This window comes from Salmo salar, chromosome ssa02 (assembly GCF_905237065.1).
Source record: "Salmo salar chromosome ssa02, Ssal_v3.1, whole genome shotgun sequence".
NCBI lineage: Eukaryota > Metazoa > Chordata > Actinopteri > Salmoniformes > Salmonidae > Salmo > Salmo salar.
The window spans coordinates 39,594,160-39,617,636 of record NC_059443.1 but is presented as its reverse complement, the minus strand read 5'-3'; the positions used below and the strand labels follow the sequence as shown (position 1 = coordinate 39,617,636).

Below are 23,477 nucleotides of genomic sequence, written 5' to 3'. Positions count from 1 at the left end.
TTTTTACTTGTAAAATAGGAACATAATTGGAAAATGCCATGGATACCCCCACTCTCAACTTAAACTGGTGACTGAACTAAGATTTGTTAAAGGCAATGGTATTGCTGTTGTGAATAGTTGTGTAGTTTTGGGTACCGGTAGTTAGGAGTACGGCAAACACCTTATTTCTTTGGTTCCTCAATATACATTTACCATATTACAATGTAGGCTATGTGTTACAGCACTACTTTTGGTGTCCCCCTCAGGAATTGCTCTTGAGAAAATGTCATGTAATTGTCCCCCCCAAAGTTGATATCAGATTTTCGCCCCTGTCTGGCAGACAATCAACGATTATGGTGTCCACATATTTCCATTATTCCAAAGGAAAAGCCTGCTGTACTGTCAAGCATCCCATCAAAGCCATTTCTGCACAATACGAGTTGTACCAGTAGAGGGCGTAAGAGACCATTACAAAAGAACACCCATAATAATGACTCGCCTCAAAAAACAAGTTTTACATGTACTGAATTTATTGGGCTGCTTGTTGATTTTCACATATACACCAATCCTCTCAGATCTTCATAAGTGCCCATGAGGGTAGGAAGTAGTGTTAAATTAAACATTTTGGAGTTGTCACAAGAGTTAACCGCAACTTGATAACTCTAGTCATACAGAGCATTCGGAAAGAATTCAGACCTTGACCTTTTCCACTTTGTTACTTATTGTCAAATTGATTAAATTGCTCCCCCCGTCCCCAAGTCACTCCTGCATTGTTTTGGCTGTGTGCTTAGGGTCGTTGTCCTGTTGGAAGGCAAACCTTCACCCCAGTCTGAGGTCCTGAGCACACTGGAGCAGGTTTTCAATCAAGGAACTTCGTCAAGGAAGTCGTTCATCTTTCCCCTCGATCCGGACAGGTCTCCCATTTGCTGAAAAATATCCCCACAGCATGATGCTGCCACCACGCTTCACCGTAGGGATGGTATTGGCCAGGTGAGGAGCAGTGCCTGGTTTTCTCCAGACGTGACACTTGGCATTCTGGCCAAAGAGTTAAATCTTGGTTTCATCAGACCAGAGAATGTTTCTCATGGTCGGTGCCTTTTAGCAAACTCCCAAGCGGGCTGTCATGTGCCTTTTAGTGAGGAGAGGCTTCCGTCTGGTCTCTCCCATAAAGGCCTGATTACTGGAGTACCGCAGAGATCGTTATTCTTCTGGAAGGTTCTCCCATCTCCACAGAGGAACTCTGTCAGAGTGACCATAGGGTTCTTGGTCACCTCCCTGACCAAGGCCCTTCTCCCCTGATTGCTCAGTTTGGGTGCATGGCCAGCTCTAGGAAGTCTTGGTGGTTCAAAACTTCCATTTAGGAATGAGAGGCCACTGTGTTCTTGGGGACCTTGACTGCTGCAGAACTGTTTTGGCACCCTTCACCAGATCTGTGCCTCAACACAATCCTGTCTTGGCGCTCTACGGACAATTCCGTCAACCTCATGTCTTGGGTTTTGCTTTGACATGGACTGTCGACTGTGGGACCTTATATTGACAGGTGTCAATATAAGGTCCAATCAAAATCATGTCCAATCAATTGAATTTACCACAGGTAGACTCCAATCAAGTTGTAGAAACATCAAGGATGATCAATGGAAACAGGATGCACCTGAGCACAATTTTGAGTCTCATAGCAAAAGATCTTAATACTTACGTAAATAAGTTTAATTTTTCTAAAAACCTGTTTTCCCGTTGTCAATATGGGGTAGTGTGTGTAGACTGATGCAAATGTCATCAATTTCAGAATAAGGCTGTAAAGTAACAAAATGTGGAAAAAGGGGTCTGAATTCTTTACCGAATACACTGTAACAGTCTTAAATTTACTGAATTCAAGGGGGTTATGCAACCTTAAAGCACATGTACTGCACAAATTAACCTTCCTTTAACAAAAGACTAACTGTCATGCATTTACTTTAGAATAATACACAAAAAAAAAGAAGACCAAAACAGTTGGTTATAACAGTTTGTTCAACTGGATGCATAACAAAAAATAATTGAGGGAAACCATTTTAAATCACAGAACTTTTAATTTCAAAAGAAATCCACATCCTCAGATAGAGTTGGAAAAGAGAAAAATAAACTTGGTGGATGAGAGGCCAGGGGGCTTTAGTAATACAGCTGCTGCAGAGGGGCAGTGCTGGCAGGTTATAATACAGAAGGATCAGAGAATAGCCACTACACCGCTAGGGAGAACAGAAAATCCAGAGAGCTAGCATATATCGAATCTTTACATTTTATTCCGATTCATTAGCATTTTATAGAAATCAGTTTTGGATTAAAAATGTGGATAAACCATGGTACCCAAATAGCATGAAAAAAATTGAAATAAAAATCACAAATCTAGTGGAGGAAGGGGCAGTAGAAGAGCAGCCATCTTGTGAGAAAAGCTGGTACCTCGATGGGGGAATTCAAGAGACATCTGAAACAGAGGGATTGAATAATGGATGAAAACAGCATATAGACAGAAATGAGACGACGACAAGATAATGCATTAAAACTCAGAGAGAAAAATCAATTATTTTATGTGGCTGTAGGGATTGCTTTGTTTACTCTTCAAAAGCAAAATGGTGTATGGACAGAATGAGAAAACTGATACTCACAACTAGCAGGCCTGGCGCCATATCTTCGCATGATCTGGTCTTGTGTGAATTTCACAAAAGATTCGTATTGTTCTGCAACAGACAATAAAAATAAAAAAAGGCCAACGGATTAGTACAAAACTGAATGTGCAGATTCAAGTACCAGATAGGTCCCCAACATGTGTAGATACAGGTGATGGAAAAAATAATACTTGGTGCTTCAGCCTTCACTAAACACCAGCTAAAAGGTTGATCATATTAATCATTCCAGTCAGAGCAGATGTATATTCTAGAAACATTAGCAGTCCTGGCTAGTACATAAATCCATATCTGCCAAGAGCAGCCCCTAATTAAACAAAACAATCAGCAGGACATTAGATAAAAGGCATTAAAAGGTATTCTGGGGGAGCAGAAAATAGGCCTCTCCTATTGCACACAGGGTGCCATTTGTAGAAGTCTTTCTTCATTGCTAGTGCTAAAGGGTGTGAAAACATTTAAGACTTCTGTAAGACGGAACAAACTAAAGCCATTTTCACCATATCGTGCTGACCCGAACCAATGTGCTAGCTGACATTTTCACAACTTTTGGCATGGTTCCAGCATCTACAGTGGATGCATAACCATGCAAGCTCAGTGTGTTTCGGCTTGGCTCAGTAATGTGAAAAGCCCAGTTGACTGAGGTTTAAGGATGGTGATATGACATGTGCTGTCTGTACCTGCAAGTTTTGTGTTGAGGATCTGTTCGTATTCCTCCCGGATCTTCTCCTCGTGGTCTTTGAGCAAGCGCTCACACAGGTAGCTCACCTGCATCAGTGTGAACGACGGCTGGTCCTTCCTCGAGGCACCTGAGACACACAGTGAAATTTTATACAGGCTGACATTGCCCATGCCATCTATACATATACTACAGGTCAGAGTTCAATGTCCTCTCCAGGAATAGATGTCTACGCAATAATGTATTTGCCGTTTGTCGCCTTCAACTCAGCAGCAGCCTAGAGCAGTGGTTCCCAACCGATGTGCTGCATGCCTTGAACTCAGGTGTTCACACGACTGGGCAGGGGTGCAGCTATGGGTGGGTATAGGCCCACCTACTGGGGAGCCAGGACCTGCCAATCAGATTGACTTTTTACACACAAAAGGGCTTTACTACAGACAGAAATACTCTTGAGTTTCATCAGCTGTCCAGATGGCTGGTCTCAGACGATCGCACAGCTGAGAAGCCAGATTTAATCTTCTATTTTTTTGTCACAGAAAATAGATGGTTTGCGGAATGAATCAGATGATATGTGAGGTCATTACCGCTTAATAAATTAGGTCAATTTTAGGTGTGCCGCAGAATTTAATATCCCATCAAGGTGTGCCACGGTTCAAAAAAGGCACAAAAAAGTGGCACTAACGAGACCCCGTTGCCAAGTCTGAGCTTGGAGCTGGATCCAGGGCAAGGCAGAATGATTCATGCCCTGGGATTTTACGTGTACTTTGAGCCATTCTGAATTTCTGACCAAAGTTAAAAGCTAAATTCCAGGCAATAGTCTCAGAACTAGGAGAGAAGTATAATTACTAGAACGGAGTGACAAATATTCACATTCAAGTCAATGGTCTCCTGAGTGGCGCAGCGGTCTAAGGCACTGCATCGCAGTGCTAGAGGCGTCACTACTAAGCCTGGGCTGTATCACAACCGGCCGTGATTGGAGTCCCATAGGGCGGCGCACAATTGGCCCAGCGTCGTCCGGGTTAGGGGAGGGTTTGGCCGGGGTAGGCAGTCATTGTAAATAACATTTTGTTCTTAAGGAGAGGGCACTGACTAGCTATACTTGAGCCAATGGGAGCTATAAAAACATATACCGACTCCAAGCATCATTACGTAACGTCTATGGAGGCTGAAATGTTTGGGGTTTGTATTACCGCTGCATGCTCACACTGAACACCATATGAGTGGTGACGGGGTTTGGCAGGTGACTCAGTTGTTGGCCCACCTCGCACAACATCAAACAACGCGCGTGTCCCTCCATCTCACCTGGTGGGGAGCTGGGGGCGGTGAGGGAGGAGCTGGGGGCATCGGTGGAGCTACAAGCAGCCTCACTCTGGTTGAAGGCCCCCTCCAGCTGCCGTCGCCGCTGGTAGCGGCTGTACTCCTGACGGATGTTCTGGAAGATCTGCTCTGTAGAGGGGACAGAACACAGGGGACATGGTCATAAACAGGGCCGGGAACAACCAGCACTCAGAGGACAAAGCCTGGAGCACCAATATGAAGATGGTGCCCGCCTAGTTGATTTTAGAAGACAACTAGCCACAGCCTGCCTTGAACGCCCAAACATAAAAAAAGATGGTCTCTGATCATAACAAACCAGCCATGTCAGATAGCTAAGAACATCGGTATTTTCAGAAGCTACATGTTGTTGATCACTACAAGCTAGTCATGCTATAGGCCTAGTAGGTGTAGTGTTCAATGATAGCAGAATGTTTTCCTCAAGCCTCAATGAATGCCCACAGCTATGCACACAACCTATGAGCTGCAGTGTTCAGCTGATGTGGTTTTCAAAACAAAAAAACCCGCACTAACAGGAAGGAGCGCTTTAAAGCTGGGCCAGACTAACGTCAGCGACAAACACACACCAGCTGTGTCAACCCCCACAGCACACTTGCGTGCACACGCATATACTTCCTCAAAATGAAACCACCCCTTCTGAGATCCTGTAATGGCGAGAAGGGATGAAGGAGTCCATTTCACTTCTTCCTTCAAATCTTTCAGGAATTGTGATTCATCCATAGCTGACTAGGAGACAGTCAGGCTTAACAGGTCTTCATGTCTGTGAGAGGCCAACTAAGCCAAGACAAAAATGGTAGACTGCTTGTCTTGTACAAGCATGTCTGGCAATAACACAGCAAGAAATCTACTTGAATAGCAGAGTGATTTATTTAGATAGATCTGGGTGACATCTGACTGCAATGCAGAGGGCGGGAAGGAGTGTGAAACAGGGCACCGGTCTGACATGCTACAGCCTCCTTCCCAGAGAAATTGGGTTGGGTTTCATCCTCCAAGGTCTTTGATCACTGCAGAGCTGGGCTTCAGCCAAGCTGCATCCCTAATGGCACCCTATTCTCCATGTAGAGCCATGGTCAAAGGTAGGGCACTAGGCTATAAAAGGGATTAGGGTGCCATTTGGGATGAGGTAATCTAACGTAGCAGGCGTAAAAGACAAACACCAGAGCGGAGTTCCCACATCCGGTTCTCAACGGAAAAGGAACCTTGGTAGAATTAGCTTCAGCCCTGAAAACCGGACGCATCCGGTTGTTGGCAACACCGCTAAGCCTTGGGACAAGCCTAGAGATCTGTGGGCAGAGCTAGGCCCTACATGTGCTCAGGCAGTGGTGGTACCCACTCTTTTTAGCCTAAGCAGCGGGACTGCACCTAAAGCCTTTTGACTTCATTTTAGGGCCAATTCCAGTGCTGCTAATGTTTCTAGAATATACATCTGCTCTGACTGGAATGATTAATATGATCAACCCTGGAGGAAGTAGCTAGCCCCTAATTGGTGAAGACTTTTCTTGGCAAGGAGTCCATATCCCACTGGAAACCTTTCCTAATCAGATCCACTGAGATCTGGCACCTCACTTGCAAGGTTTTTGACTAGGCCATGTTCATTAAGAGCATGAGCAAACATACAAAGACAACTAAACCCATCAACCTGGTACTAAACTGAAATTTCACAGATTGGTGTAAAGTAAAAAACAGCCAGAGTGTGAAAGGAGGAGTTATCCTTATTCTGCCTCAAAGGGCGAAGGGCCTGTGTGCACCACTCTAGGGAGGCCTGCCTCATTTATCTTGGGTTGAGAGAGCAACAGCCATATCAAGGTAAGAGCAAACATGGGGTGTGGGGGCTGTAGGTAACCTAATGGTTAGAGCATTGGGCCAGTAACCGAAAGGTTGCTAGATCGAATCCCCGAGCTGACAAGCTGTCATTCTGCCCCTGAACAGGGCAGTTAACCCACTGTTCCTAGGCAGTCTTTGTAAATACAAATTTGTTCTTAATTGACTTGCCAAGTTAAATAAAGGTTAAATGAAATAAAAAAAAAACATGCATGTCTCCATGAGCTGTTCTGTGGGGGAAGATAGCTAGCCAGCCTAGATGGGCATGTTCTCAATTCATATTTCCTCACCTCCTCACAAAATGCATTATAAGAAGCAGTAGTCCGCGGGGAGGGACATCCTGAATATTTGCGTCCAATGCACTCTGTAGAGGCAACAAGAGAAGAGAATCTAGGCAGGATTAATTGAAAACTAGCCTTTTCCAGATGCCATTGAGAGTGAGATTGCCAGTCAGTCACATGACTAGCAGAGTACATGACAAAAGCAGCAGAGGGGTTGAGGAGCAGAAGCCTTCCTGCAGCTCTAATCTGACAGGCTTTGTTTATTTAGCCACTGCTAAACTTTCCTAACTTAATAAAAGCTGTACTTATCCCAGAGACAGGAGTATATGAAGGGGGCTAGACTAGACCTGGATGGCTTCCCCCTTGAAAAGTTCAGTTGAGGCGTGACTCAAAAATGTTTCACGATGCTGCATGAACGGACTAGTTGAAAGGCCACTGTCTGCCAAGGCCAGATTGTCTGCCAATGCTACCCCAAACAGATTGGTGCAATGAGCTATTAGCTTGAGAGTCACATTGTTTATCTAAATAGCTTACCTACTACAATGAGGCTTAAGCACAAGTCATAAGTCACTCCCTAACATTAAATAGTCAAAAAGGTTTGATTCTTTATGTCGGTGCCATGACAGCAAAAGTCACTGGCATCTCAATCTCCATTCCTGTAGGCTACATTTTGAGACACTCCATTTGATACATGGGTGAAAGTATATTTCATTTCTTCCCAGTACGGGACTTCCTATGAGTGCACGAAATTAAATCATTGAATTAATATTGGGATTCTACGTAACTAACGGATCTCTGTGGGCCTCGACGTAAAGATTCATCATTTAACTTTTGAAATGTATGACCTTTTATTGTAGCATAAACATGTGATATTTTCATCTGATTGTCAAACAAACCACTTCAAAAAGGGCTCCTTTACTAGGCTACCCACACATATGCATCTACTTGCAACATATTTCCAGCATCCAAACAGTGGTGAATGGAAATAGACATCTGTTAGGCAAAACACCACCGAGCGTAATGACATTTTGTCGATTGTCATTAGGCCAGAATTCATGCATCCACTGCCGTCCGAGCATCAGCCATTCATCTCTGCCGTGGCAAAATGTCAGTGTTGTCGAACCACATTGAATTGGAGCGTATGCTATACCACCTATTTTAAAGTACTTTCTCATTTTTCATGCCTCTGACATGCAGTTGGCTAATGATAAATAAATGGTGTAATAGCCTCGTTTTCATTACATTGTTTTAATAGGTGATGTTTTACCAGCATGGCGTACCGCCACTATCTATTTGGCTGGGACGCCATACTGGACCTCCTTAATTTCACTGCATGATTTGATCAAACGCATTAAGTTGACAAGAGACATCCTTTTCCAAATCAGGGCACATCTGGACTTGGGTGTTCTGTGCTGAATGATCTCAGAGCTCCAGGGTAACCTTTTGAGTGACAAGTGAAATCCCTCTCCTGCTGCCAGTCACTGCCAGCCAGGCCAGCACTGCCAACCACCAGAATACCAATCTTAGGGTGTTGCCTAGTAACAATGACCCTGTCACGGCCAGGCCAACGCAATCAATCACGGAGACTTCCTGCGAGAGGGAAAAGCCTCAGCTAAAAGGCTTAGGGAGAACAAACAAAAACAGTGTATAAGGAAAGAGATTGGCCAGATAAGTTGGACGTGGGGGACAACGGTTGGCGGTGAAAAAAAATAAAAAAATGTCGGTCTGACTCATTTCACCCTCCATTGCTGAAGTATAGTGGGGGGGACTTATGGACTGCAAAGCCGCCAGGAAGCAGGCTGTATTGTGAGTCAGGCCAAGTTGATGTAGCAAAGACCCTGTTAAAGTATGGAGACATCATTGGTTGCTACTAGAGCATGACAACGGGTGGGAACTGGCCACAGGGCTTACTAACTGCCGGGAAGTTGGGGTATAATGAATTGAAGGAAAATTCTGGCGACAAGTACTAGGCTAGCTAGGCTCACGCTGTGCTGAACATTAGCACAGAGAAGTAGGTCAGGTTGCAGTATTCTTCAAAACACAAACCAGCTTAATTTATTGCACAAGGTAAGAACCTGGAAGGTATTCTTAAGAAACTCTGCACAGATCTAAATCCAACATACCCCAACTCAGTGACCCACTGAAGACATCTGAGCTGATGCAGTCTGTCATGACAATACAGCACACGTACCACAAGTAGGGATGTGAACGTGTTCAGTAGTGTGTAGAATATTCTAGCCTATTCATTGATGATAGGCCCTACTTTACTGAAGTTGCGAGCCATTGCAAGACAGTTCCATTGCGAGATGCAGCTTTTGATTGCCAATAGATGGGCCTAGTGCACGGTTCTGTCTGCCTGCCTGGTGGATGACCTGCCTACACTGTGTCCCTCTCCTCTCCCCGTCCCTCGCTAGGAAAGGTGTGTGTGTGCAGAAGTACGGCAACTAGATCAGTCTTCTCCATTCCAAAAATACTGAATCTTAGGAATCGATTCCGAATCTTGACACTGAGAAATGGGAGTCAACTTATTGGACGGTGTCGTGACGTTGGTATTATCAATGTGATTGCTATTTGTTGACTAATTAACTGTTTATAAATACGTGATTAAATTAATCAGGTAACCATTAACTCAGCAAAATGCGGCAACATGGGAAAAGTTCAATATGTTACCGTTTCCCAAATTAACTCAAAGAATGATAATATCGATTTCAGAGCAGTCATTAATTAATTTCCTAATAAGTCTCATTCTAAACATTGCATAATTCGTAAATCTGCACAAACCCAGGTCTCACTAAATCATTCTGTACCACATAAATTCAGTTGATCATTTACTTTCTAACTAGTAAAACGATAATAAAATAAAGACTAGGTTATTGGTTTAGAACTTAACCTCTCTGGGCTAGGCGGGACGAATTCGTCCCACCTACGTAACAGCCACTTGCAGCCTGTGGCGCGATTTTCAAAACCTTAAAAATCCTATTACTTCAATTTCTCAAACATATATGACTATTTTACAGCTATTTAAAGACAAGACTCTCGTTAATCTAACCACACTGTCCGATTTCAAAAAGGCTTTACAACGAAAGCAAAACATTAGATTATGTCAGCAGAGTACCAAGCCAGAAATAATCAGACACCCATTTTTCAAGCCAGCATATAATGTCACCAAAACCCAGAAGACAGCTAAATGCAGCACTCACCTTTGATGATCTTCATCAGATGACAACCCTAGGACATTATGTTATACAATACATGCATGTTTTGTTCAATCAAGTTCATATTTATATCAAAAACCAGCTTTTTACATTAGCATGTGACGTTCAGAACTAGCATATCGAGTGCATAGAGGAGGTCTGTATCTATAATTCTTAAAATAATTATGCTTTTTGTGAACGTTTATCGTGAGTAATTTAGTAAAATGTTAGCGAATTCCCCGGAAGTTTGCGGGGGGTATGCTAGTTCTGAACGTCACATGCTAATGTAAAAAGCTGGTTTTTGATATAAATATGAACTTGATTGAACAAAACATGCATGTATTGTATAACATAATGTCCTAGGGTTGTCATCTGATGAAGATCAAAGGTGAGTGCTGCATTTAGCTGTCTTCTGGGTTTTGGTGACATTATATGCTGGCTTGAAAAATGGGTGTCTGATTATTTCTGGCTTGGTACTCTGCTGACATAATCTAATGTTTTGCTTTCGTTGTAAAGCCTTTTTGAAATCGGACAGTGTGGTTAGATTAACGAGAGTCTTGTCTTTAAATGGCTGTAAAATAGTCATATGTTTGAGAAATTGAAGTAATAGGATTTTTAAGGTTTTGAAAATCGCGCCACAGGCTGGCAGTGGCTGTTACGTAGGTGGGACGAATTCGTCCCGCCTAGCCAAGAGAGGTTAACACAATGGCAACAGGTCCCTAGCGGACCAACACGTTACACAAGATGGAGATTTAAAGAAAGAAAGTGCATGAGAAAAGCACACTTAGGGTTAAACTAAACATAATTTACAAATGTGTCTAACACCTTACCATGAACTGCCGCTCTTATGGGTCAGAATTATGAACGTATTTACTTGAAGGTCTCTGTTGGGCATCTCCTTAACCTGTTTAGGATAGGGGACAGTATTTTCACGGCCGGATTTTTTTTTTAAACGTACTCGATTTAATCTGGTTATTACTCCTGCCCAGAAACTAGAATATGCATATAATTGTTTGATTTGGATAGAAAACACCCTAAAGTTTCTAAAACTGTTTGAATGGTGTCTGAGTATAACAGCATATGAGTTATGAGTTATATGCCAGGCAAAAACCTGAGAAATCCAACCAGGAAGTGTAGAAATCTGAGGTTTGTAGTTTTTCAAGTGATTCCCTATCCAGTATAGTGTCTGTGGGGTCATTTTGCACTTCCTAAGGCTTCCACTAGATGTCAGTCTTTAGAACGTTGTTTCATGCTTCTATTGTGAATGAGGAGAGAATAAGAGCTCCTGGAGTCAGATGACTGAGAGAATGACATGAGTTCAGTGGCGCGCACTCCCGTGAGAGTTACCTGTATTCCTTTCTGAAGACATTGGAATTGTCCGGTTGGAATATTACTGAAGATTTATGATAAAAACATCCTAAAGATTGATGCTATACATCGTTTGACATGTTTCTACAAACGTAAATAGAACTTTGACTTTGTCGTGGCATTTCGCGTGCACTTCCTGCATTTGGAGTAGTGGACTAAACGCTCAAACAAAAAGGAGGTACTCGGACATAAATGGACTTTATCGAATAAAACAAACATTTGTGGAACTGGGATTCCTGGGAGTGCATTCTGATGAAGATCAAAGGTAAGTGAATATTTATAATGCCATTTCTGATTTTAGTTGACTCATATGGCAGGTACCTGTATTGCTTGTTGTTGTCCGAGCGCTGTACTCAGATTATTGCAAAGTGTGCTTTCGCTGTAAAGTTTTGAAATCTGACACAGCGGTTGCATTAAGGAGAAGTGTATCTATAATTCTTTGAATAACAGTTTAATATTTTATCAACGTTTATGATGAGTATTTCTGTAAATTGATGTGCTCATTCACTGGAAATTTTGGGAGGCAAAACATTTCTGAACATTACATGCCAATGTAAAAATTGTTTTTTTTTGGGATATAAATATGAACTTTATTGAGCAAAACATGCATGTATTGTGTAACATGAAGTCCTATGAGTGCCATCTGATGAAGATCAAAGGTTAGTGATTCATTTTAGCTGTATCTTTTTTTGTGACACCTCTCCTTGCTTGGAAAATGGCTGTGTGGTTTCTCTTGTTTCGGCACTGTCCTAACATAATCTAATGTCATGCTTTCGCCGTAAAGCCTTTTTGAAAATCGGAGACAATGTGGTTGTATTAACCTCTAGGGTCGGCGGGACGAAATCGTCCCACCTACGTAACAGCCAGTGGAATCCTGTGGCGCGTTATTCAAATACCTTAGAAATGCTATTACTTCAATTTCTCAAACATATGACTATTTTACACCATTTTAAAGACAAGACTCTCGTTAATCTAACCACACTGTCCGATTTCAAAAAGGCTTTACAACGAAAGCAAAACATTAGATTATGTCAGCAGAGTACCCAGCCAGAAATAATCAGACACCCATTTTTCAAGCTAGCATATGTCACAAAAACACAGAAGACAGCTAAATGCAGCACTAACCTTTGATGATCTTCATCAGATGACACACCTAGGATATTGTTATACAATACATGCATGTTTTGTTCAATCAAGTTCATATTTATATCAAAAACCAGCTTTTTACATTAGCATGTGATGTTCAGAACTAGCATACCCCCGCAAACTTCCAGTGAATTTACAAAAAAATTATTAAATTACTCACGATAAACGTTCACAAAAAACATAACAATTATTTTAAGAATTATAGATACATTACTCCTCTATGCACTCGATATGTCCGATTTTAAAATAGCTTTTCGGTGAAAGCACATTTTGCAATATTCTAAGTAGATAGCCCGGCATCACAGGGCTAGCTATTTAGACACCCAGCAAGTTTAGCACTCACCAAAGTCAGATTTACTATAAGAAAAATGTTATTACCTTTGGTGTTCTTCGTCAGAATGCACTCCCAGGACTTTACTTCAATAACAAATGTCGGTTTGGTCCCAAATAATCCATAGTTATATCCAAACAGCGGCGTTTTGTTTGTGCGTTCAAGACACTATCCGAAAGGGTAAAGAAGGGTGACGAGCACGACGCATTTCGTGACCATTTTTTTTTTTTAAATATTCCATTACCGTACTTCGAAGCATGCCAACCGCTGTTTAAAATCAAATTTTATGCCATTTTTCTCGTAAAAAAGCTATAATATTCCGACCGGGAATCTGCATTTAGGTAAAAAGACGAAAGAAAATAAAGCATGGGGTCGACTCGTGCACGCGCCTAAGCCCATTGTCCTCTGATCGGCCACTTGTCAAAAGCGCAAATGTGTTTCAGCCTGGGGCTGCCTCGATATCATTCAGCTTTTTCCCGGGCTCTGAGAGCCTATGGGAGCCGTAGGAAGTGTCACGTTACAGCAAAGATCCTCAGTCTCCAATAAACAGAGACAAGAAGAACAAGATCTTGTCAGAGAGGGCACTTCCTGTAAGGAATCTCAGGTTTTTGCCTGCCATATGAGTTCTGTTATACACAGACACCATTCAAACAGTTTTAGAAACTTTAGGGTGTTTTCTATCCAAAGCCAATAATTATATGCATATTCTAGTTACTGGGCAGGAGTAGTAACCAGATTAAATCGGGTACGTTTTTTATCCGGCCGTGTCAATACTGCCCCCTACCCCCAACAGGTTAAGCTCTTCTCCCAAGGACATCAATGACAGATTCCGTAAGTTTTACGAGAGACTATATAGACACATCTAAAGCAGATCCTAACCCTTTAATCATGCAAAACTTTTGGAAAAACTAATCTCCCTGCCCTGTACCAGGAAATCTGAGAAATTCGAGTAACTATTAAATCTCTAAAAAGCGACAAGACCCCAGGCCCAAATATATTCCCTGGTGAATTCTATAAAACATTAAAACTCTGGCTAACAGGCTTAGCACTTTAGTGGTCCAGTCGGACCAGACCGGCATTATCTCCGACAAACTCAGTCTTCAATCTCAGGCGCCTCTTCAACATTATGTATTCTCAGGTTACCCAACGTTGACCTTGCCGTTGCATCTCAACGCTGACAAAGCCTTTGACCAAGTTGAGTGGTCCTATAGAAATGTAATATTGGAAACACGTTCATAAAAAAAATTTAATATTTTTTTTTTAAAAGAGACAACTTCTATATAGGAACCCCCATGTGCAAGAATAATCAACAAACCAAATCAGTCGCCCTGATTTAACCTTTAGAGGGACAAGAACAAAGTTGTGTGCTGTCGCCTCTGCTTTTTCCTCTAGCCATTGAACCCAGCTCAAGAGGTCAGATCTCACACAACAATACAAGGCTATAATACTAAAGACGTAAATAAGATTTCTCTATACGCAGATGACATTCTCTATGTAACAGAACCACAATCCAATATTCCAGATATGTTTGATTTGATTAACCTGTTTGGTACTGTCTCGTGACATAGAACCAATTGGAACAAGAGCAAACTAATGCCCAGTCGGTTGCAAAACCCCTCTTGGTTAGAACATCTTCCATTTAAGTGCGCTCTTCAGAAATGTTTGCCCATCTAGTAATTGTAGTTACCAAACACTCCTCTGTATTGAAAATAGAATTTCCCACCTATGATGCAAAAATTCAAGGCCAACAGACATTTTAGACAACTCTCCGAATTTCCCTGCTCAGAAGAATGAATGCCAGCAAGATGGTCTCCCTCCAGCAAATGCTTTACCTAATCCAGAACACCATGGTCCTTTAATGAACAACTGGACTCTAACATACAGGAGAGGTTTAAAAAAAAAAAAAACACCTTGGTAAGTCCAAGATGAGAGATTTTTTATAAAATGTTTTACCTTTATATAACTAGCCAAGTCAGTTAACTTCTATGGGCTAGGTGGGACGCTGGTAGGGTTTTACAAGAGGAACATGTTTTCTGGGGCAAAGCCAAGGACAGGAGTAGATGGATAGAGTGAGGTTCAGTGAGGCTTTCGGGCCAGAGGGGACGTAGAGGATTAACTTCTATGGGCTAGGTGGGACGCTAGCGGGACACAGCCAGTGAAATATCAGGGCGGCAAATTCAAAAACAACAAAATGTCATAATTCAACTTTCTCAAACATACACTTCTCCTTGATGTAACTACATTGTTCGATTTCAAAAAGGCTTTACAGCGAAAGCAAAACATTAGATTATGTTAGGAGAGTACATAGACAAAAATAATCACAGCCATTTTCCAAGCAAGGACATGTGTCAATAAAGCCCGAAACACAGCTAAATGAAGCACTAGCCTTTGACGATCATCAGATGACACTCCTAGGACATTATGTTCCACAATATATGCATGTTTTGTTCGATAAAGTTCATATTTATGTCCAAAAACAGCATTTTACATTGTCGCGTGATGTTCAGAAAATGTATTCCCATCAAAACGTCCGGTGAATGTGCACATCAATTTACAAAAATACTCATCATAAACGTTGACAAAATGTATAACAATTACTTAAAGAATTATAGATAGACTACTCCTGGATGCAACCGCTGTGTCAGATTTTAAAATAGGTTACAGAGAAAGCACATTTTTCAATATTCTGAGTACATAGCTCAGCCATCACGGCGAGCTATACAGACACCCACCAAGTTCGGGGCAACCTAAACTCAGAATTAGTATTACAAATATTCTCTTACCTTTGCTGATCTTCGTCAGAATGCACTCCCAGGACTGCTACTTCCACAAGAAATGTTGTTTTTGTTCCAAATAATCCATATTTATGTCCAAATACCTCCGTTTTGTTCGTGCGTACAGTTCACTTATCCAAAAGGCATAATGCGCGAGCGCGGAACCAGAGACGAAAAGTCAAAATGTTCCATTACCGTACTTAGAAGCATGTCAAACGCTGTTTAAAATCAATCTTTATGGTATTTAACGTAAAACTGCAATAATATTCCAACCGGACAATAGCGTATTCATTCAAGGAGAAAAAGAAGGAACAGCGTGCTCGCGCATACCCAATCCCTTTGTTGCCAGGCAGTCCACTCAAACTGAGCTCCTATTATCTGCCCAGTGTCAGGAGAATGCTCAAACCACTTTCTGAAGGCTTTAGACAGCCAATGGAAGCCTTAGGAAGTGCAACATAACCCCACGGATACTGTAGTTTCAAAAGGGACTAGAAAGAAGAACTACAATTCTCAGATCCTCCACTTCCTGGTTGACTTTTTCTCAGGTTTTTGCTTGTCATATGAGTTCTGTTATACTCACTCACAGACACCATTCAAACAGTTTTAGAAACTTCAGAGTTTTCTATCCAAATCTACTAATAATATGCATATTCTAGTTTCTGGGCCAGAGTAGTAGCCTGTTTAAATTGGGTACGTTTTTCATCCGGCCGTGAAAATACTGCCCCCTAGCCCAGACAGGTTAAGAACAAAGTCTTATTTACAATGACGGCCTACCAACTGACTCTTCCAAATGTTATATTTTACTATTGGGCCGCTAACCTCTGTGCTGTTACGTTTTGGCTGCTCAGTTAGTATGGAGTGTGAGGATTGCCACCCCTTTATTGGTGCTGTGGTTATGTCCCGTCAATTTGGAGATGTCACTTTATAGTAATAATCATATACATACCACAGTCCGTATCTGGAAGCAAATATATATTTTTTGTACCTTAGCAGGAATGATATTGGCCTACCTATAGTGAGGAATCCCTCCTTTTCCCCGCTTACCTTGATAACAACTGAGCGATGGATCAATACCAGAGGGGATCTATATATAGAAGGGACCTTTGCTGAGGGAAACCTGTAATCTTCCCAAAAGTAACTTCTCCAGATACCTACAGAATAGAGGCCAAGTTATAGAACATCTTCCTACATCTGGAAATGCAAAACCTTCCAGATACACCATTCTTATGTGGGTTCAATAAAAAAATTTGAGCAAAGAAATGGGAGTCGACGTGGCAGGAGTCAAGGAATTCACTCTCTACCACTACGACATTGGATTGACAAAGACTTCATGTTTAAAAAAAAACAAAACACAGATGAGCTAGTTAAAAATCCAAGATTTAAAGCAGGCTTTTGTTTTTGAAATAGATCTAGGCTCTCCCTAAATAGCAGAAAACAGATTGTACAGTCAACTTCCCTGCCAGTTGTTGACACTATTTACCAGATTGCAGCAGCCACTACTCTTAAACCTTTGGATGCCTTCTACCATAGCGCCATTCACTTTATCACAGGTGACAGTTTTAATACTCTGCATCCTGAATGAAAAAGGTTGACTGGTCCTCATTAAAGTCTCGTAGATCAGTTAATTATTCCAATCAAGTGGGCTGAAGAGGGAGGAGGAGAAGCCGTCCATGTGCCCTGGGAACTACAACAAAGGAAACCTGACTGGCTTGTAGGGAATGCCAATAAATATGCAGGGGGGGCTGGACAGAAGAAACTGCCTTCACTGGCAAACCAATGTCTGCAGACACACCAACATCTTACATTCCTTTCCCCTCTGCAGTATGTAATTCAGCAAGCGAGGCAGATACTGAGTAAAATGCCAGTGTGCATTAAGGAGGATAGCTGGCCTGTACATACACAAAATCCATTAAAGTGGTGAAAGAAAACCCAACTAATCAAGGGAAAGAGGCTAAATTGCAGCAGGAGATTGTGTGCATTGCACACAGGAAGGCAGACAAACACCTCCTCCTCCATCTGCCCGTTACACGAGCTTCTTCAGCTGTTGAAACCTGTATGCGTGTGAACCTGCCAACACCCTTGTGACGTTGCTCGATTTTCTGCTTATTGCATCAAAAGTGCCATCAGCCTTATCTTGTGATGGATCGGTGTTTTTTCTGGATCAAAGAGGGGCTTAGGTGGGGGCTGTGGTGGGTCTGTTGGCACAGCCGAATTTGAGAATTCTAGAGGCCCCCCTTCTTAACAGTGTTGCATTTTTAAGCCAATTTCTTGCAATTCTACAAAATGTCTCCATTGAACTGAGATAAATTTGTCCAGTGTAAAGCTAATTTCATAAAACAAACATTTTGTAATTGAGCAGAGAATATTTTTTGCAGGTTAAAGCAAATTTCCTGTCATTCTACACATTCTGCCATTGAGCTGAGGGAATTGCCTTTTTAAACCCATTTTCCTGCATTTTGCCATGGCCTATGCAGTTTTATTTTGCTCAAACATATTAAAATGAATAAATGTATTGTTTTGGAATTTCCAATTCCCTGCCTAGCTTTTTTTCCCCAGTGATTGTTATCAAAAGATATAGATATCTACATACTTTATATCTGGTTTCAGTTTAATTTTACACAGAAAGCGTTATTCCCCATCCAGAAAATGAATACACCCTGTTTGGACTTAAGCGTCCCGAAAAAATGCTTAGGTGGAGCCCCCAATGGTTTCACTGGCAGATAAACCCTGGATACACAGCTTCTCCTTTACAAAAGAGAGAGAAAAAAAATATAGCTACGAAACAAGTCCTTGTCCAAACAAACAGGCTTAGGACTAGCCTACATGTCAGTTGCGCAATATGATTTGGTGCGAGGGGCTAGAGAGGACCAGGCCAACTGTCTTTGTTTGGCTTTGTCCAGAACTGGGACGCCAGTCACACAGTTCCCATTTCACTTCCACTATCAGCAAGTCATAGCTTACGTGGAAACCCACAGTTTATGCCAAGCACAAATATCTCAAGGACAGAAGATTTCAAAGCTACTGCCTAATATCCGCTCACCTTTTTTGACATCATTGTCATTTTGGAGTAACATTGTCAGCGGACAAAAGTGGTTGGGGAATGTTAGGCATTCACTCTGTGGGCATTCAATTAGGTACATTCCAGGAGAGCGCTCAACCCTTTCAAAGGTCAATGGGTGCCATGGAGAATACCAACTCCCAAGTGGTACAGCGGTCTAAGGCACTGCATCTCAGGGCAAGAGGCTTCACTACAGTCCCATGGTTCGAATCCATGCTGTATCATTTTTACATTTTAGTCATTTAGCAGACGCTCTTATCCAGAGCGACTTACAGTAGTGAACATATACATTTCAGGCATTTTTTTGTACTGCTCCCCCGTGGGAATCGAACCCACAACCCCGGCGTTGCACACACCATCCGGCTATGAGGGCAGCGCACAATTGGCCAAGCGTCGTCCGGGTTTGGCCGGAGTAGGCCGTTATTGTAAATAAGAATTTGTTCTTAACTGACTTGCCTAGTTAAAGGTTAAATAAAAACCACAGGTGGGGCGCAGGAAGCCGGTGTCCATGGGAGTTCAGTGTTATGGAATATTCTGAAGATAGGAATGTTGGACAAATACAGGGATGCAAACTGGTGAGGTCCCAAAAAGGTGAAGATGAGCGTTTGTAAAATGCAAGAAAAAAAATGTGCCCATTTTCAGAGTGGGGTTGTCACAATACCAACATTTTACTAATAATGTGATACTTGGCCTGGTATCACAATACCAAGTAGTATCACGATACCACAGGGTTTGCGCCCCCCGCCATCACGATACCAAGGACACCTGTTCCCATTCTATATGTTCAGCACGTGTGCTGCACAAAAACTTCTGACATTCACACCTCTACTCAATCCAACACATTGAATGCCATTTATCCCTTTTTCCAATGCCATCCACATTTTTGCATAGCCAATGTATGTTGTTAGCTAGCTAGCCAGGTAACATGACAAAACAAGACAGTTTGTTGCGGGATGAGGTAACTTCGGTAATATGGGGCATAACTTTTGAGCGGTTTTCAGTGATGTAAAGGCACAAGCATGACTGTTACTGTGGTCCGCTTTTCCTCTATGGCTCTCTGACGCTGCGTGACGGCGAAGCCTAGTCAGACAGGCCTGCGTGTTACAGGCAAAATTAAAAAGACATGCAATGCTAGCCGCACCAATAATTAAACAAGTGTAACAAAATAAAGTACTGCCTGCACACCCCAGCTAAATACCATTTTAAAACTGATAGAGATGCCCAGAAAGAACAGACGGAGAAAAGCAGTTGAGTAGACTAATGGCTGGTTAAGGGATGCGGCTGGCTGCTCACAGCTGCCAGATATGGCATCGTACTCTGAACTCTGATATTCTAGTTGTAGGACACATAGGGATGCATTCTGTGCGCAGTCATACATTTTGAGAGAGAGAGAAGGTAGTGATCACACCAGGGGAAGATCTGTTTGGACTGCTATTTTATTGCACAATGGGTAATATACTGAATCTGCAAACATGGTCATCCTACACTCTTAGGTTTTTGAGTCATTGAAATTATTTTTGTGACAGGAGGAGCTGCCCATCCATTGAACTGCAGCAGGATGCAGGGCTTGAATTGGGGTTATACTCAGCTAAATTTGAGTCTGGGACAAGTCAAAAATACAAAAGATGTTTTTTAAAAGCTGCATGAAACAAACATGGGGTTCAAAATGAAAGATGGGGCCTTGAGCATTGTAATCCTCCAGTTAACATATTATACACACACATCTGAACAAAGAAATTGGATCAAATTGTGCCAAGTGGGAGCAGGGTTTTAATTAGGGTTTAGACAGCTGTGAAGATAAGATCCTGTCAAATAGCTCGCCTCTACCCTGGTGTTGGCACATTCAATGAGCTTTGTGGGATTGCAGTCGAGATATCCAGGTAATTATCTTGCCACCCCTGCAGCCCCCACACTGGCTCAACTCTCACAGGGGATAACCTTTTCAAGCGGGTGGGCAGGATGGGTGCGAGCATAAAGGAGTAGAACAATGCCCTCTCAGCCCAGGGAAAAGCGAGAAGGTAAAAAATAAATAAACTGCGTTCCCACACTTCTAAACGAAAAGGCTTGGACGTTTCAATGCAGCGTTCTACTACATAACAATTACGTCTGCTTATGGAATAAAGTGGGTTAAATTTACAGCACTAAGTACCTAGTTAGGAAAACTCAACTGGTCATTGCTAACTTCGCATGTTTTATTTTAGTCACACGAAACAAATCATTGATTGTGGACCATGCAAAGAAAGCATGTAACGTTACGTTAGCTAACTAGCTGGGTTAGGGTTGTTATGCAGCTAGCTTAGCAAGCTGACGTTAGCTATTTTAGCAAGCCGACTACAAAACATGCCTTTTTTTGCTTTGTGTCATAGATAATGGTGCTAGCTAGCATGCCAGGCAATTCAAATTAATTCCTTAATATATATCAGTCAATGATTAACTAGTTAGCCAGCTATAACGTTAAGTTAGCTGACTGACTGCGTTTAGTTAACGTTACAGGGCAAACGTTAAGCTAGCTACTGTAACGTTAGGTACCCAACTAGCTAACGTTAGCTTATACACCAACCCCCATTCTCGCGAACCACCCATTCCATTCCACTCCACCCTAACCCCCTCCCCATATCACTCCCATGAAATGCAGCTAAATCCAACTTTTGACAATTTCTTACCTGGAGTTAGCCTGTGTTCTCCACCCATAGCCGGGGGAGACATCGAGTGTGATGATGGGCAGTCAACTGGCGGACGGAGGTTGCACCTTTGAGGGGACGGAGTGCTTGGAGCCCCCGGTAGTGCATTGCACCTTCTTCGTTTAGGAGACTGAGGACTGAGTAGGGCCTCAAACTCCATCGAACGCTTTAACGTAGCTCCACAGGCCATGGTGCCTGCTCAAAAGAGACAACGAAGATGTACGGTAGATAAACGAAAAATATCTTCTAAAAATGCTGTTGACGACTTTCTCTTTTCCGTTCCCCTCTCTTCACAACAACGGTTTGCCGAAACCGGGATAGTGAGCCAGCCAACTGCGGTGCCTATCGACTGAATTTCTAATACGTCACAAGGGCCGACCGTACCATTCTACAAAAATAGGGATAATTTAGATTTCGGAAAATAAATTATTCACGTAAAATGTTTCGTATAGAGCATAATTGTGATATCTAGATTTTATTTTAGATTTTATCCATTCAACATACATGGGTGGTAAATTTGGTCAATGATGTACTACTTTACACATTTATTGTTGTCATCCACCCCTTTTCTTTTATGACTACTGTTTTCAGTTTAACTCAAATTTTAGGTTAACGAGAGTACCCGATTGTTTTCTGATCGGTTGACGAGAGTGACTCTGCTCATTTTTTTCATTTTACATTTTAGTCATTTAGCAGACGCTCTTATCCAGAGCGACTTACAGTAGTGAATGCATACATTTCATACATTGTTTTTTTTTGTACTGGCCCCCCGTGGGAATCGAACCCACAACCCTGGCGTTGCAAACACCATGCTCTACCAACTGAGCTACAGGGAAGGCTCCTTTTATCAGGTAGGCCACAGTCTGTATCTGTTGTCTATCATGTTCGTTATAAATACTAAATCAAAACACTTTACACTTTACATACATCAATGAAAACCAAAGGCATTTCAAATGTCCCTTCACTTCCCATCAATGTCTTTTTAAATTACTGTTGAGCAACTCAAGCAAGAACAGCAGATCTGTTAGTGCTCTTCCCAACTACATTGTTTATTGCCAAGCCAAACATGACAATTAGTGACAGTTAGGCATCTCTAGATGCTCAATTTAATTAGTTCTGGTGACTTTGCAGTCTCACCTCCCTTCTTGCATTTTGCCTTCATATTAATTCATCCATGTTTTTTCAATATTGCAAAGAATATCACAGGGAAAACCTTTGAACCACAAATTGATAGATTTGGCTAAGGTTCCTCATAGGTTAATATGCCACTGTCTCTGCAAGAATACAGCCTAAACATTTGCCAATTGTGATGCATTTAATTACATACTGAGTCCATTGTGACACTACAGGTGAAATGATACATTGCATTGTGTACCATGTAGCCTAGAGCCCTCTGCACAGGGCAGGCATCTTTCTGCATGATGGATGTTAGCATATCATGTCATTATAGGCCTCTCCCCATGGCTTTTCTCTATACCATTGTCTATTAGAAGTTCACGTAGTCTACGTGATCCTCAATGGTCACTGACACTGGGGCAATATGTAGTTGCTGCAAGCTCAGTGTGTGTGGCTAGAAGGGGTGATACTGCAGCTCACACCAGACACATTTATTCATGTGATGCACAGTTGAGGCTCTCAGCTAAATGAATCAAGTTGACATTTTAGCACTTCACCCCCCACAAAGCGTTAGTGGGGCCTGGCAAAATGTAGATCTACAGGCTTCGTGTTCTTTTTCTGCAGAGCAATTGAATGTGTCCTTTTTAGATTCATATATCCTCATATTTTTATTCAGAGTGTAAGATTTCATGTGTGGTTGCACATAAACATTGAAGTCATATCATTAGTGAGTTATCCATTGTGTTTCTGGTCCCTAGTACCTGAGAGGGTCGTGCTTTATGTATTGACATGGATTTATTATCTGTGGTCATCTTGTCTGCCACCTTGCCTTAAAGGCCCAGTGCAGTCAAAAACTTGATTTCCCTGGTTATTATATATATATATATATATTTCCACACTGAGGTTGGAATTGTTAAAATGATGATAATGCCCTTTTAGTGTAAGAGCTGTTTGAAAATACAGTTTTGGCCTGCCTGCATGGTGACATCACCAGGCAGTAAATGAGTTAATAGATCATTAAATGGGTTGGTTGTTTAGCAACAAAACCGACACATGT

General features: G+C 42.0%; 1 protein-coding gene across 2 annotated transcripts; it reads right to left on the bottom strand.

The window, feature by feature from the left end:
- Positions 1-491: 491 nt before the first annotated feature.
- On the bottom strand, positions 492-21,663 carry LOC100316864 (akirin 1). 2 transcript variants are annotated; one of them, NM_001168520.1, is given in 5 exon segments: positions 492-2,440; positions 2,622-2,693; positions 3,317-3,445; positions 4,618-4,761; positions 21,287-21,599. In NM_001168520.1, coding segments are annotated over 5 exon segments (564 nt in total). In that variant the 5' UTR covers positions 21,495-21,599; the 3' UTR covers positions 492-2,429.
- Positions 21,664-23,477: the final 1,814 nt, after the last annotated feature.